The 12,473-nt window shown below is 41.5% G+C and overlaps 1 protein-coding gene across 1 annotated transcript in view; it reads right to left on the bottom strand.

Annotated features, from left to right (window-relative positions):
* The window catches only part of ADAMTS2 (ADAM metallopeptidase with thrombospondin type 1 motif 2), a 191,091-nt gene that overhangs the window by 25,042 nt on the left and 153,576 nt on the right, over positions 1 to 12,473 (bottom strand). The window contains exons 8-11 of the mRNA XM_050905562.1: positions 11,678 to 11,821; positions 9,606 to 9,738; positions 8,004 to 8,117; positions 937 to 1,082 (exon numbers count right to left, since the gene is read on the bottom strand). Coding sequence (XP_050761519.1) covers positions 937 to 1,082; positions 8,004 to 8,117; positions 9,606 to 9,738; positions 11,678 to 11,821 — 537 coding nt within the window. The remainder of the gene's footprint in view (positions 1 to 936; positions 1,083 to 8,003; positions 8,118 to 9,605; positions 9,739 to 11,677; positions 11,822 to 12,473) is intronic.

The following is a 12,473-nucleotide window of genomic DNA, read 5'->3' as shown; positions in this document are numbered from 1 at the left end:
TGTGCCCACAGTTATAAAGGTCACTTTCATGTTGCCAATGTAATAAAGGCTGAAATTAGAACTGGTAGATTTTTTCTTAACAGAACAATTTCCATCAGAAAATGCTGCTTCATAAAACTTGACTTTTTTTTTTAATCAATGATAAGATGATTTTTAACACTAGTCAAGTTCAATCACTTTATCAGCACAAACTGAGAAAGTCAATGTTAAAAATATTCTGTCTGCTAAAATCATTTAATTCCCACAATTGTTTCAGTTCCTGCTGTTAGGATCTTGACATTTTATGATATTGCAATAAGATAGCAATTATTATACATTTTATATCATTTGTACATACCAATCTATATTAAATATATTATACTTCCAGTGTTGCTGAAATTAAGTCATTCTACATTATCTAGATGAGCCATATATAAGTCATCGAAGCAAAACAATTCAATATTACTAAAATTAACTTTGGGGAAGGTTCTGATCTCTGGAGCTTTGTTCCAACTTCAAATGAAAACAGTTTGAAAATATTTTAAGACCTTCTTGTTGAAATACCCTAAAAGGTGGATTAAACAAAAATTTTAAAACTGTATATGCGTTTTTTAATAAAATCCAGCAAATCATTGCCATTATTTCATACTCACATATTAAAACAAGACATATATACGGCCCTAAACTTTTACTTATGCTTTATGCAATAGTGTAATAGCACTTTCAAGATCCTTGTAACTGCAAAACTAGCTTAATGGATGGATAAACTGAGAAATAAAGATGACTGATGACTTGGTAAGGGTCAAAAGTAGAATTTCTGACAACATATACTATATGTCAGATTTAACAAGCACCACTCAACATCCTTTACTGCATTACTGCATTAGTGATTTAGCAAGGATTCTCACCACTCATTCGCTCCACATGAGAAAAACATACGTGTGTATGTATACTCACTGCGGATTGTCACACTGCCGTGTCCTATACTTCACCCCGGTGCCACAGGTGCGAGAACAAGAGCCAAACTTACTCCATGCCCCCCAGTGCCCATCCTGCTTCAGGATGTCTGGTGTTAGCCAGATGCAGTGACCTTTAAAGCAATGCTAAAAGAGAAAATTAGATGTCAAAACAATTAGATGATTAAATTATATCATATGAGAAGCTGTGGTACAACAGAATTCATTTTAGGCACAAATTCTGGGGTTTTTTTCACCTCTCCAGCAGAAAGTAATGAGACTCACTGTCAGATCGTGCCCACGATCCCAAACTCACTCAGATTTTATAAACTTACGCACGTTAAGTATGCACATATATGCTTGCAGGATTCAAGCCTACCAAGTTGTTAAACTGCTCTCAGCATTAGACTCCTTCATCACATGTCTGCAGTGGTGCTTTCAACATAACTAATACAGATTCATTTAAGGGAAAAGGCAGAATTCCAAATCTTGGAGGCTAAAGGTAAAACTCTGCCTCCGCCACCGCATGCAGCCACTTCAGGCAGCAATGGCGAGAGCTCCCACCGCAGCATCGTCCTTCCCCGGAGCTCCTAGCTCAGCATACATGTTCCTGCAATAAATGTGATCAGCGAAGTGGCATGAAATTAAAGCCAGCTCACATTTTAGACATCAGTGCTATTAAATAAAGAACTCTTGCAGTCTCCCTGGAGATCTCATGCTAAACCTGACCAAAATACCAGGAACCATTCATTAGTGAGCAGCCCTGGACAGTCCCACTTCCGTGCCCTACTAGGCTTTCTCTTTTCTTTTACCTGATTTTTAATGCAGTCATTCTACAGAGGTTGAAACACATAATTTACTACATTCCCCAGACCTATACGGTATTTACACATTTCTTTAAGAGCCTTCATAGCTTCAGTACTGATACTCTCTACTGTCTCCTCTCATTAAAGAAACAGGCCAATGCCTTTTCACCGATTTCTTTAGTCCCTAATCAAGGAATTTTTTCTTCGCTGAAGTCAGGATGAATTCTTCTCAAGGATCACAGATTCTGCCCCTTTCTAGTACTATTTCTGCTTTCATAAAAGTTTACTGATGAAGTGTGGGTGCTGGAAAATATTTCCAGCCCAACAAATGACTTTGCATTAGACTGTCGCAGTTTGTCTGCGTTAACGGTTACTGTCGGGATAAGAGCTCTGGCTCAGGCGCACAGATGGCTATAACAAGAAGTGCAATCAGTCACTTACTTTCCTTAACATTCAAGTCAACAACAACACTTTACACAGCTTAACAAGCCCTGGAATGCAGGAATTTGGCAGGCAGCACAAGCCGAGCATATGGCTAAATGCATGCTGCCAGCAAAAACAAAATCAGAAGATATATAACAGGAGAGCTTTCTTAAGCATAGAGCAATTAGTGATCTGGAAGACAAATTTACAAGTGATGGATAATCATTAATAATGCTGAATTTAAAGAGAGAATCATTAGTAAAATGGTGACAAGACACAGCTTACTGATTCAGCTCAACGACTGGCTCTTTATTCATGTAATTTATTTCAGTGCTGATTTGGTTGGACAAGGAGTAGAAAAGAGAGTAGAAATTAGGTTTCAACTATTCGTTCTTTCTCATGACTTCAAATATTCAAAGTCAAAACCTATGAAATACGGGAGTTACCACAAAGCCAATTATACCAATCCTGCTCCGGAGCTGTAATGGGCAGATTTTTCTTAGCTGTTTGACAGAACAAGGGATAATTCAGCAAAGCATGACAGAAATGCAAAATGCTAATATGTCCTTTGCTTTCTCTGGTTTTGAAGCTCAGCGCTGTACCCTTCAGGGACTGTTTACTTATGGCTTTAGAGAGGTTTGTTTGAACGAACAGTTTGAGTAGTTGGGCCCTGTGTAGCAATGGGACCATTCAGAGATGCAGGGGAAGCTGGCAATGCATCAGCTTGTCAATACAAATTTCAGCTGGGCTTGGAAGCAGATGAGACGTGACAGCTCCTGATCTGTGCTTGCTTACACATCCTTTTATCAGGGTTCTGCATCCCTCAGGTGTCAGTTCGACAGCAATCACCAAATCCATTTCAAGAGCCACGTAGCGTATGTTCATTATGCGATGATCCAGGATCCAGCGCTTGGACTCCACGGAGGAGAGGCAGAGCCCTGTGATGTTGTGTTTTCCAATCTCTTTTCCCTGTTTTAGCCAGGAACAGGGGGATGTGGGTTTGCAACAACCACTAATAAACCACCTATTTGACACTGTGACTGGTCCCTGAACTGGAAGGCAAACATGGAAAAGTGTTATTGACTTTGCTGCGTAAAGGAAAGAGCAGCACTGATTTTTACTGGAGAAGCTGGTCATACGCCGATCGTTGGGAAGCTGAGGCAGAGCTATTAGGAGACAAGCATTTGTGTAAAATGAGTCATCCCCAGCTCTGCCTTTTTGTTTGTGGATTGAAAGAAAGGAGCCTACATAAAACAGAATGATTCACAACCGAGTCTTACTCTGTGCAGACCCATGCAAGAAAACGCGTGAGAAGGTAAAACCAGAGATGGAGCAATCTCCAGCATAATAAAGGAAGCTAGAGCCAACCCTTCCTATTGCTACTACATTAACTACATAATGAGCTGGAAAAGAGCCAATTTCAACCACTATTCCCTTCATAAACAGGGGGGTTCATTTAAAAAGTGAAGCATATTAAAGCAGTATTTTTTTTTAAATGAGAAAAAAAAACCCCATGGGTAAATGCAAATTGTTTTCTTAGTGGAAGACAAGATGACTTCTTGCAGTCTCGCCTATTTTTCTGGCAAACAGGACAGTCCAAAACAAGTGCAATTTCCAGGAGAGGAACCTTAAATCTCTTGCAGTAAAACATTCCACTGCCGTTTTCAGCAGTTCTTTGAAACAACTGCTGTGGACGCCAAAAAAAGAGCCAGTGTGTTCCTGTGGGCTTAACACATCTGCAAGTTAATTTTTCAAGAAAAGACTCGCAGATCTTCCGTGGGTATCTCTACCTATTTTATATCGGGCAGCAACTGGCAACTCTCCTATCTCCTTGCTTGACACCCCAGTTATCTACCAGGTAACCCCTCGTACTGCATCATGGCTGGTGGCCCTCAGCTCTCCCCTGCTCTCCTGAGATCGTATCAGGAGCGAGCTACTTATTTATTTGTATTTCCCATCACACGCAGGCTGGCCCGCTCTGCTCCATCTGTTTGAGAATAATTAGTTGCAAGGGATAAACTGAAAGCTCTAACACTAAAGTCTACCCTGAGCCAGTAGAAGTTTCTTCAGTGGAGAATGAAGTATTCTCACTGTTTCTGTGGTGACTAACACAGCATATACTTACCCATCTGTCTCCTGTCCCTGAAAGAAGCTGAGGTCAGCTTTCTCAGTGGGAAATTATCTGGATTGCTTTGAGTACACATTAGTGTTTTCAGAAAGCTTTTTTCTCTGTCCATTTTTCTTCTCAATAATATCTATTTATCTCAAGATTTAATTATTCCCTTCCTTTCCTGACAGACTAAAAAATCATTCCAAGTTTGACTCAGATCGTCTCATTAGCATGGTGCAAGCGAAGAGAATACCTGCTAGGTTTCTGCTGGATCCTTGGCACATAAGCCAAATCCAAGAGCAACATCAGCTCGGCTGGCAGAGGCAGCTACCAGGCTCTTACCTCTCTCCGAGAAAAGAAACAAAGGAGGCTCAGGTGGTGCAAACCTTTGTGTTAGTCACTGCAGCAAGCAGATGGACTCGAGCATGCCATCTCCTTGCATGAATGACTTTGGGTTTTATTTCTATCCTGTGGAGAGCAGTTAGCTACTTCAGCCGATATAAATGTCTCCCCAGAAGAGTAATAGTTTAAAAAAACGGAACAACAAAAACTGATGATATATTTCTGAAGGTTGCCTGGCTTCAGAAGCCTGAGACTAACAGTGGAGCTGACAGAATTGCATACAAGTAAATAAATTATCAGCTGAAAGCATATGGGTTTTTTTTATCCACAGAATGCTATGCAGAGTTAAGCTTTGCACAGTTGTGCCTCGTCTGCATGGTTTACTATAGCAATTTATGGAGTGTCTTTGACTTCACATTAAGACTCTGACCCTCCATGTGCTTAACTTTACACACTGGAGTTATTTCACGGAAGTTAATGTGACCATTCAGACACAGAAGTAATTGCAAGTTGCTGCATTATTGAAGCTTCACAAAATTGACAGAATCTTCCCTCTTGCTATTGAAAACTCAACCTAGTTTAAAAAAATCAGGCTGGGAGCAATAAAAATATTCTATTTCCTTTAGTATTCTATCAAAATAGTAGTTTTCTTCTCTGGCTGGGAAGCTTCAAGAGAATATTTTATTTTTCTATCCCTAAACCCTGCAAATGATTATTTTGCTGCCAGTTAACATAATAGTTGTTCAATGTCTCCATTTGCACAAGGAGACTTATTAAAAAGTTTTTGAAATGGCAGATCCTCACTCTTTTGGCAACTTATTTCAAATAACCACATGCACAGAAGAGCTTACATACATTTACATATATTTACTTAAATACATATCTACAGGTATGCATACATACACACATATAGACAGCATTAGAAAGTCTAATCTTCCTTCCATTTCTAAGGGTCAGTGCCTAGGTCCAAGACACAGCAGAGACACGTGCAGAGACACGGCTCTTATCAGCGTGCTTGCTGAAAATGTGCTACAGATCTCGTGTCTCCCATAGGTGTTCTTGCCCCTTGATCGTCAGTTAGGAAGGAGGCAGCTGGACTGGATTCTCCTCAATAGCATCTGCTAAGTTTGGGAAAGTGAAGAGACCAGTTATCAGTTATCTGAACACCAGGCTTCGGTGAGAACATCTACACACCGCACACTGTGTTAGCCTCCCAAACATCGCTTTCGTTTCCGGCGTTTGGTCCCCTCAGTTGCTGCAAAGCCAGGATGTTTCTGTGACACATCAGCAGTGTTGTGATTGGTCTGAGCTTAAAATAGGCCCTGGGAATTAGCGGTATGAAATCACGAAAACTACAAGTCTCTAAAGTGGGAAACAAATGGATCTTTCTGAATCAACATCTTTAATTGCTTATGTTTCTGTTCTTTTCTGGCATTATTCCAAAGAAAATAGTGGATCAAGTTTGAAGTTATTTTCCTCTTCCTCATGTGCTGATGAGGTATCATGGGAGATGTATCTTAAAGGAGGCTGCCACACTGCAACTGAGTCCCAGCTTTGGGCAATATATGCATTTTGCAGTCCCCGTCCTTTCAGGTAAGAGCCTCTGGTATTGTCCAAATCGATGAAGAGAGCGAACAGGGAAAGGCTAAATCAAAGGCAGGGATGAAAAGGAAAGGAACAGATGGAAAAGCACTGATCTGATGTGCCTGTATTGAAAACACCAACAACTAATAAATACACTGGTCAAATGCTGAGCTCAGATATACAAAGTCAGCTGTATAACCTTCATAACTCATGCTATTTTTAAAAAAATGTTTAGCTCAGACTGCTGAGCCTTATCTAACAAAATGGTTTTCATTTTATACCATTTTCTCAGGTTCTCCTGGAAGGTTGCAGTAAGTTTATTTATCAAAAAACTGGGACAGCTCCTCTGGGAATAAAACAGTCACAGTCCTATCATCTACTGAAACTTCAGAATGTGCACATACTCTCTTGCATCTCCACTGAACTAAAAAGCCTGGCTGTCTGCACAGTTTGATGAAGCCTTGGATCCCAAGTTCCAGTCCAGAGAAAATTTTTACAGCTGAGTTGCATAATATCCTGACAAACTGTTTATAATGGAAGCACTGACAGATCCTTAACTGTATGGTTACAAGTTCTTTTTTTCTTCTCGTTTCTGTTCAAATACTAATATGAATGAATTGCTTGGGGAAGAGGGTGATGCAACAAAATGGAATATAACTATATTTTTCTGAGGGTTTCGTGAACATTTTTAATGCAAAAATCAAGATATAGAAAAGTGAATCAAAAAAAACTGTCTAAGATTTTGGATTGTAATTTAAAAATATATGACTTTTTAAACAAGAAACAAAGCTGTTATAACAGGAATAATCTAAAGAAGAGAAAACCAGAAGGGAGTGGTTTATATGGAGCATGACTTGCTAGCGAATTAATTTAGCACTACATTATGTTTTCATAAAAAAGACATTTCAAACCATAACAGCAGCTGCTAATATGGTTCATTTATCGCATAAATGATGTCATCCATTGGGTTTTACAAAAAGTTTTTCCAAGTAGCGACATCTTCCTCTCCCCCTCAGTCACTGCATCCAAAGCCCAGGGAAGCCAGACTTTTTCAAGAGACTTCAAAGGACTTGAGTTCAGATCCACTATGAGCGCAGCATGACCTCCACAGAAGGATAACCGAGACCTGGAGCAGGTCCAGCATGGTGGCTGAGGGGTCGGAGCTGTCTGAGCCCTTACGACCTCACACCTTCCCTCCACAGTTCCTCATGCCTCTCTTGACTCGCATCAAGCCAGCAAATCCACCTCCGCAAATCTGCCCTTCTCTCTGCCATCATGTTGGCTCTCTCCACCTGGCACTCAACTCCCACATCCATCCTTTCCCTCGGGGCAGCCACAGCGGCCTTAGCTTGGCTGTCATCTCCAGGACCTCACTGCTCTCTGCATCCCCCGCACCGGGGAGGCCTGTCAGCGTCACTACAACATCACTGATACAAACACAACCCCCCCCGACCTCACAAAAGTCACAGGCGAGTGGAAATTTCCCCATTTTTGGCTCTGCCACAAAGACTTGCCAAGAGGCACAGGGCAATCTGCAGATATCCATGACTTGCCTGAGGACAGGGTTGGATGGTCACAGAGCTGCCATGCAGGACACACCAGCCCTGGCCCCCGCCTCCTCCCCTCATGCTGCTCAGCAGCCTTACTTGCATTCATGAGTTTGCGCCACATCTTAGCAGACTTCAGGTCCTCAAGATAAATTCTTCTCTTGTTCCCCTTGATTTTAAGGGGAACATCCCCAACTGCACACAAACACACGTGAACACACATGAGCGTGCGGGTACACGCCGCGCCTGCCCTCACCTTTCCTGGTGCACACATGGTCCCGTCCAGCGGAGGCCCTTTCTTTGTTTTGCAGAAGTAGGGGTTCTCGGGGTGGCTACACCACAGCTGCTTGCAGGGATCAAACGTACGGAACTGAAACACAAGAAAAATAAGAGTGGATGACGCTTTGAGAGAGCTCCCACTGGAAACTGCAATAGAAGCTGCAGCACTGTGGGGTTTTTCCTTTCCTAGCTGTAAAATGCCAGCTGTTATCGCTGACTCCTGAAGAACACCACGGTGTCTGTGGATGGAGCATATCTGAGCTTTCATGCAAAATCATCAGTGACTCTGAAGTGAGATCCTACCTGCATTCGACGGAATAAAGTTGAGCAAAAATAGTTTTACACTAGTGACCAAAGGCAGACAGGGCAAGGGGGAAACCAGTTCCCCCGGACAGTGAGACACACACTGCCTTTTCTTACAGCTTCTCCAAATGGTGCTGCTTCATTTGGCAAACAAAACAAAAAACCCTTGAGTACTCATGGGAGAAGGAAACGAGCTGCTCAGACTGTAGCTCAGCTATTGCAATCACCTTCTTAGGAGGGCCAAAATTTGACCTCAGGACCCTGATCCAATGAATAAATCAGCATTTTACCTACAACGCAAGAGCTTGTATAGGAGAGGATGAGAACCACCCACCACACAATATACTAAAACACGATGTCTGGACATGCTTTTGGCTATTCTGAACAAAGAAGAATAGAAAGCCTCTGTCTCCCAGGCTCTGGAGAACAGCTGTGAGAAAAGACCCTCTTTGGCTGGGACATTCTTCCCAGCATCAGTGGGAATTGTGTCAAGACACAATACTACAGCTGATGCTTTAAAGGTTCTCATCCATTATCTAGAGACATCGCGCGGTACACATATTCCTGTAGATGGGAATGAAAGCAGAAATGTTATGCGTTAGCAGCTGCCACACCAGCTGAAAACATCTCTTTCCATTTAGTATTTTGTCCTACTTGAGGAGCTGGAGGTGGGAGGCACAGTCCTGCTGCAGAAGACTCTGCTTTCTGAGGCCAATCCACTGAGAATTGCACTAATCTTGCTTTGCTTTAAATTTAGATTTTGTCTCTTGTTTTCCTGGTACAAGAGAGCCAACCATGTCATCAAGAGTCCTTGCAAGTTGCTATACTTGCTGTCACGCTTATTTTCTCATGCTAGGCATCAAAACGCATCACGCTTTCCATAAAATTGGATCATAAAAGCATACTGCCCCGTGTTAGCACTACAAGATGTGCCACCAAATCCATCTCCTCCACATCTGGGTGGGAGTTTCATAGCAAAGTAACTAGCTGCCAGCAATAGGAGGCTCAATAATGCAGCAAGCTTGTTTGCTTGAAGTCTGCAGCTATGTACGAAACTACAGAGTAATTATTTCTGTAACTCTAGTTTAAAAAAAAAAGACAGAGATACTTAAAATAACATATTTGTCAACTTTCAGTTGTTATTCCTTGCTTACAGCTAAGTGGGCAGAACATCTTTCCTTGTGGGCTTCACTACACTGTCCCTATTAAGGACATTTCAGAGACACTTACAACACTCCTGGATGAGAAATAGCAGAAGCCAAACTTAAGTACTCACAGCTGTGCACATCATGTAGCCCAAACCAAAATCAAAACGGCACTGCTCATTCATGGAGTAGTGAATTCCTGGCAGCTGTGGAAGGGAAGGCCAGTCATGTTCGAAGGGATCATCACGCAGACAATCATAGGAACTGCAACAGGCAAAAATTACAGTAACAGATGGGGCTGTGAGACTTGCACAGTGTTTGTGGTTTCATTGCCTTTTTGTTCCAAACAAAACAGAGCCTACGATTTCTCAGACGCTGGTCGTGAAGAGCAGCTAGTATTGCAATTACGCTCACGTTAACTTTATCATGTTGTATCCACCTTCAATGAATTCTATATATATTTTTTCTGAAGCCCTTCCATTGTAATTTCCATGTAGCTTGCAGGTAAATTCCTATCAGTCTCCAGGCTCCTTAAGTGAAAGGAATCAAAGGAAGAATCCACGTGAGACCAAGACGAAAAGAAAGTTTAATTAATTTTCCATTTGTGGAATTTCTTGCTGCCTGCAACTGTCTTTCAAGTGAAATTTTAGAAGCAGAGGCCAGGGTAACCATCCAAGATTACCACTAAGCTTGCAGTTTTCCTGTGTCCTGGCTGAGAAGCAGCGACTCATTTACAAATGTGTACTCTCCTACCTGCATTAAATGCTCAAGTTTGTTCCCCCTCTCTGTGTCTCCTGATAACTCTCAGCGTCACCCATAGTTTGTACTAAGTTTCCTTTCCGTGTGATGAATATGAGAGTTTCTCCTCTGCTTCTAAATAGTGAGGACAGCCTGTAATGTACTAGAACCACATCTAAGTCGCGTGGAGGACAGAGGACTGACGCTAATATCACTGAATGGTTAACATGGTATAATCATTGGTTAAGTCACAAGACCAACATGGTCGACAGTATCTCTGAAATGTCTCTGAGTTATTTAACAGACATGAGGACACCACACATGAGTCTATTCCAGCAATCATTCAGGTTGCCTTGAAGATACCAATAGCTGAAAGCAGAATTTTGAGGTTAGATTTACTTCAAAGCAAACCATCGTTCTGCTTTGTTATAAGATATTTAAAAATAGCCGTATTTAAAGGAATGTAAAGCAGCCCTCTAGGCCAGATGATTTTTATTTAATGGCTAAAGCTCTAAAGGATCTTGCTAATTGAAACAATCACACTTCCCTCACAATATTTTTATTCCTTATTGCCATACCTAAAATATCTAAGATAATAAAAATATTGACAGAAAGACTGACTCATGTTTACTTCATGTATTTTGCTGCATTTTTTCTTACTCATTTTCAGTTTTTGCTAGCTATCCTAGTAGTTTCCCCATATTTTTCCATACAACTTGCACATAACAACAACGGGAAGATATTTTCTATAAGGAGCAAAAACATGGTCATAAACATCAGAGGTTGTCAGGGAACTCCAGCACAGGTCTAGTGCCCAAAGTGTCAGGTTCAAAGGGAAGGCAAGGGACATGGAAGAAGCTGTTTAAATAGCTTTTGCATTTAGGGTACTTAAAGGAAAAGTAACAACTGAAGAATTAATTCTAGGACCACGCTCTTTCTTTAGATATCTATTAAAGTCAAAAAGAGCCCTGAGCACTTAAAGGGCAGAATTTCCTCTTCAGGCAGCACCGTCTTATCATTGACAGGTATCAAAAGCAACAAATGTTCCTTGAAGCCAAATTTGGTATCTGTAAGATAGACACCACGCTGCTGGGTAGCATAGGCACTCCTCCAGCTAGAGGTTACGTTAGGGAGGGAGGAAAGTTAGCAACGAGATTCGTAACAGTGACTTCTCATAATCCCTGAGAGGACAGCATATATACTATCAACGTCCAGAAAATGAATAGATGTTAATGAAATGAGAACAATTTAAAATGGACTGAAATCAAACTAATTGAGAACTTGCATTATTATTTGCAATTGATGGGAAAGCATCTCGTTCCCAATAGGATGGGGGGGGTTCTTTGTTTGTTTTATTCAACCCCATTTGAGTAACTAACAAAAGGATAAAGCACAAATGCTAGATGCAGAATTGTTCTTACATGCTTCCTAATCAAAGGAGAGAGGCTGCTTAACAGCTACTCACTGGAGATATCGATTCAGCTCTTGCTGGCTGCAACGAGACCAGTGGAAGCGATGAAACGCGGCTTGCACGAGGGGGGCCATGATGCTCCCCAGGCGGACTTCGTCCCCACATCTGTTCCCTTGGCCGTCATGCTCCATGCCTAAACTGCCCCGCACAGGAGAGAGCCAGCACAGTTACATCGCAGGTGAACTCTGAGTGCCCAAGTGCTTCCACACCCCAAATGTCACTAGTGGTTGATTGCAACAAGGTTCTTAAATCCCATCACCCTTGTCCACATGAGCAAAGTCATGAGAAATAAGAGAGGGTGAGACTGAATCTAAGGAGCTAGTCTGTAGCAGCTCCCACATAGAAGCACTGACCCTTGAGACTACTGTCATGTGATTAGCTTAATCCACTTTCAAAATAGACTAAAAATGCCTTCTCTGAACTTCTGTGCACATCCACATTTGTGAATTACTATGGCTAAATGAATCCACTTCTGGATTAAGGATCTAGTCCACCCTCCAGGAGTGAACACGCCACACTGAAAGCTAGTTTAGACTAGCTGCTGCTATTGCCCAGTAGCAATCCCACATTGTTTAAATGTTAAACAGCCCGGAAAGTGTTGAGTGCTTTCTAGAAAATTACCCCAAGTTACAGATATTTTAAAATTTCTTTTTGGCTTTATTATGAACATGTTTTCTCCTTTCCTTTGTTAGGATCTTATATTGCATTTTTTATGAGCACTGTTGGACTAACACGGGTGATATCTGTCCATAGTTTAAACCAAATTAACAGATTGGGGTTGAATGTGATT

Source organism: Gymnogyps californianus, chromosome 14, assembly GCF_018139145.2.
Source record: "Gymnogyps californianus isolate 813 chromosome 14, ASM1813914v2, whole genome shotgun sequence".
In the NCBI taxonomy this organism is placed as follows: domain Eukaryota; kingdom Metazoa; phylum Chordata; class Aves; order Accipitriformes; family Cathartidae; genus Gymnogyps; species Gymnogyps californianus.
This window is presented reverse-complemented; position numbering and strand designations above follow the sequence as displayed.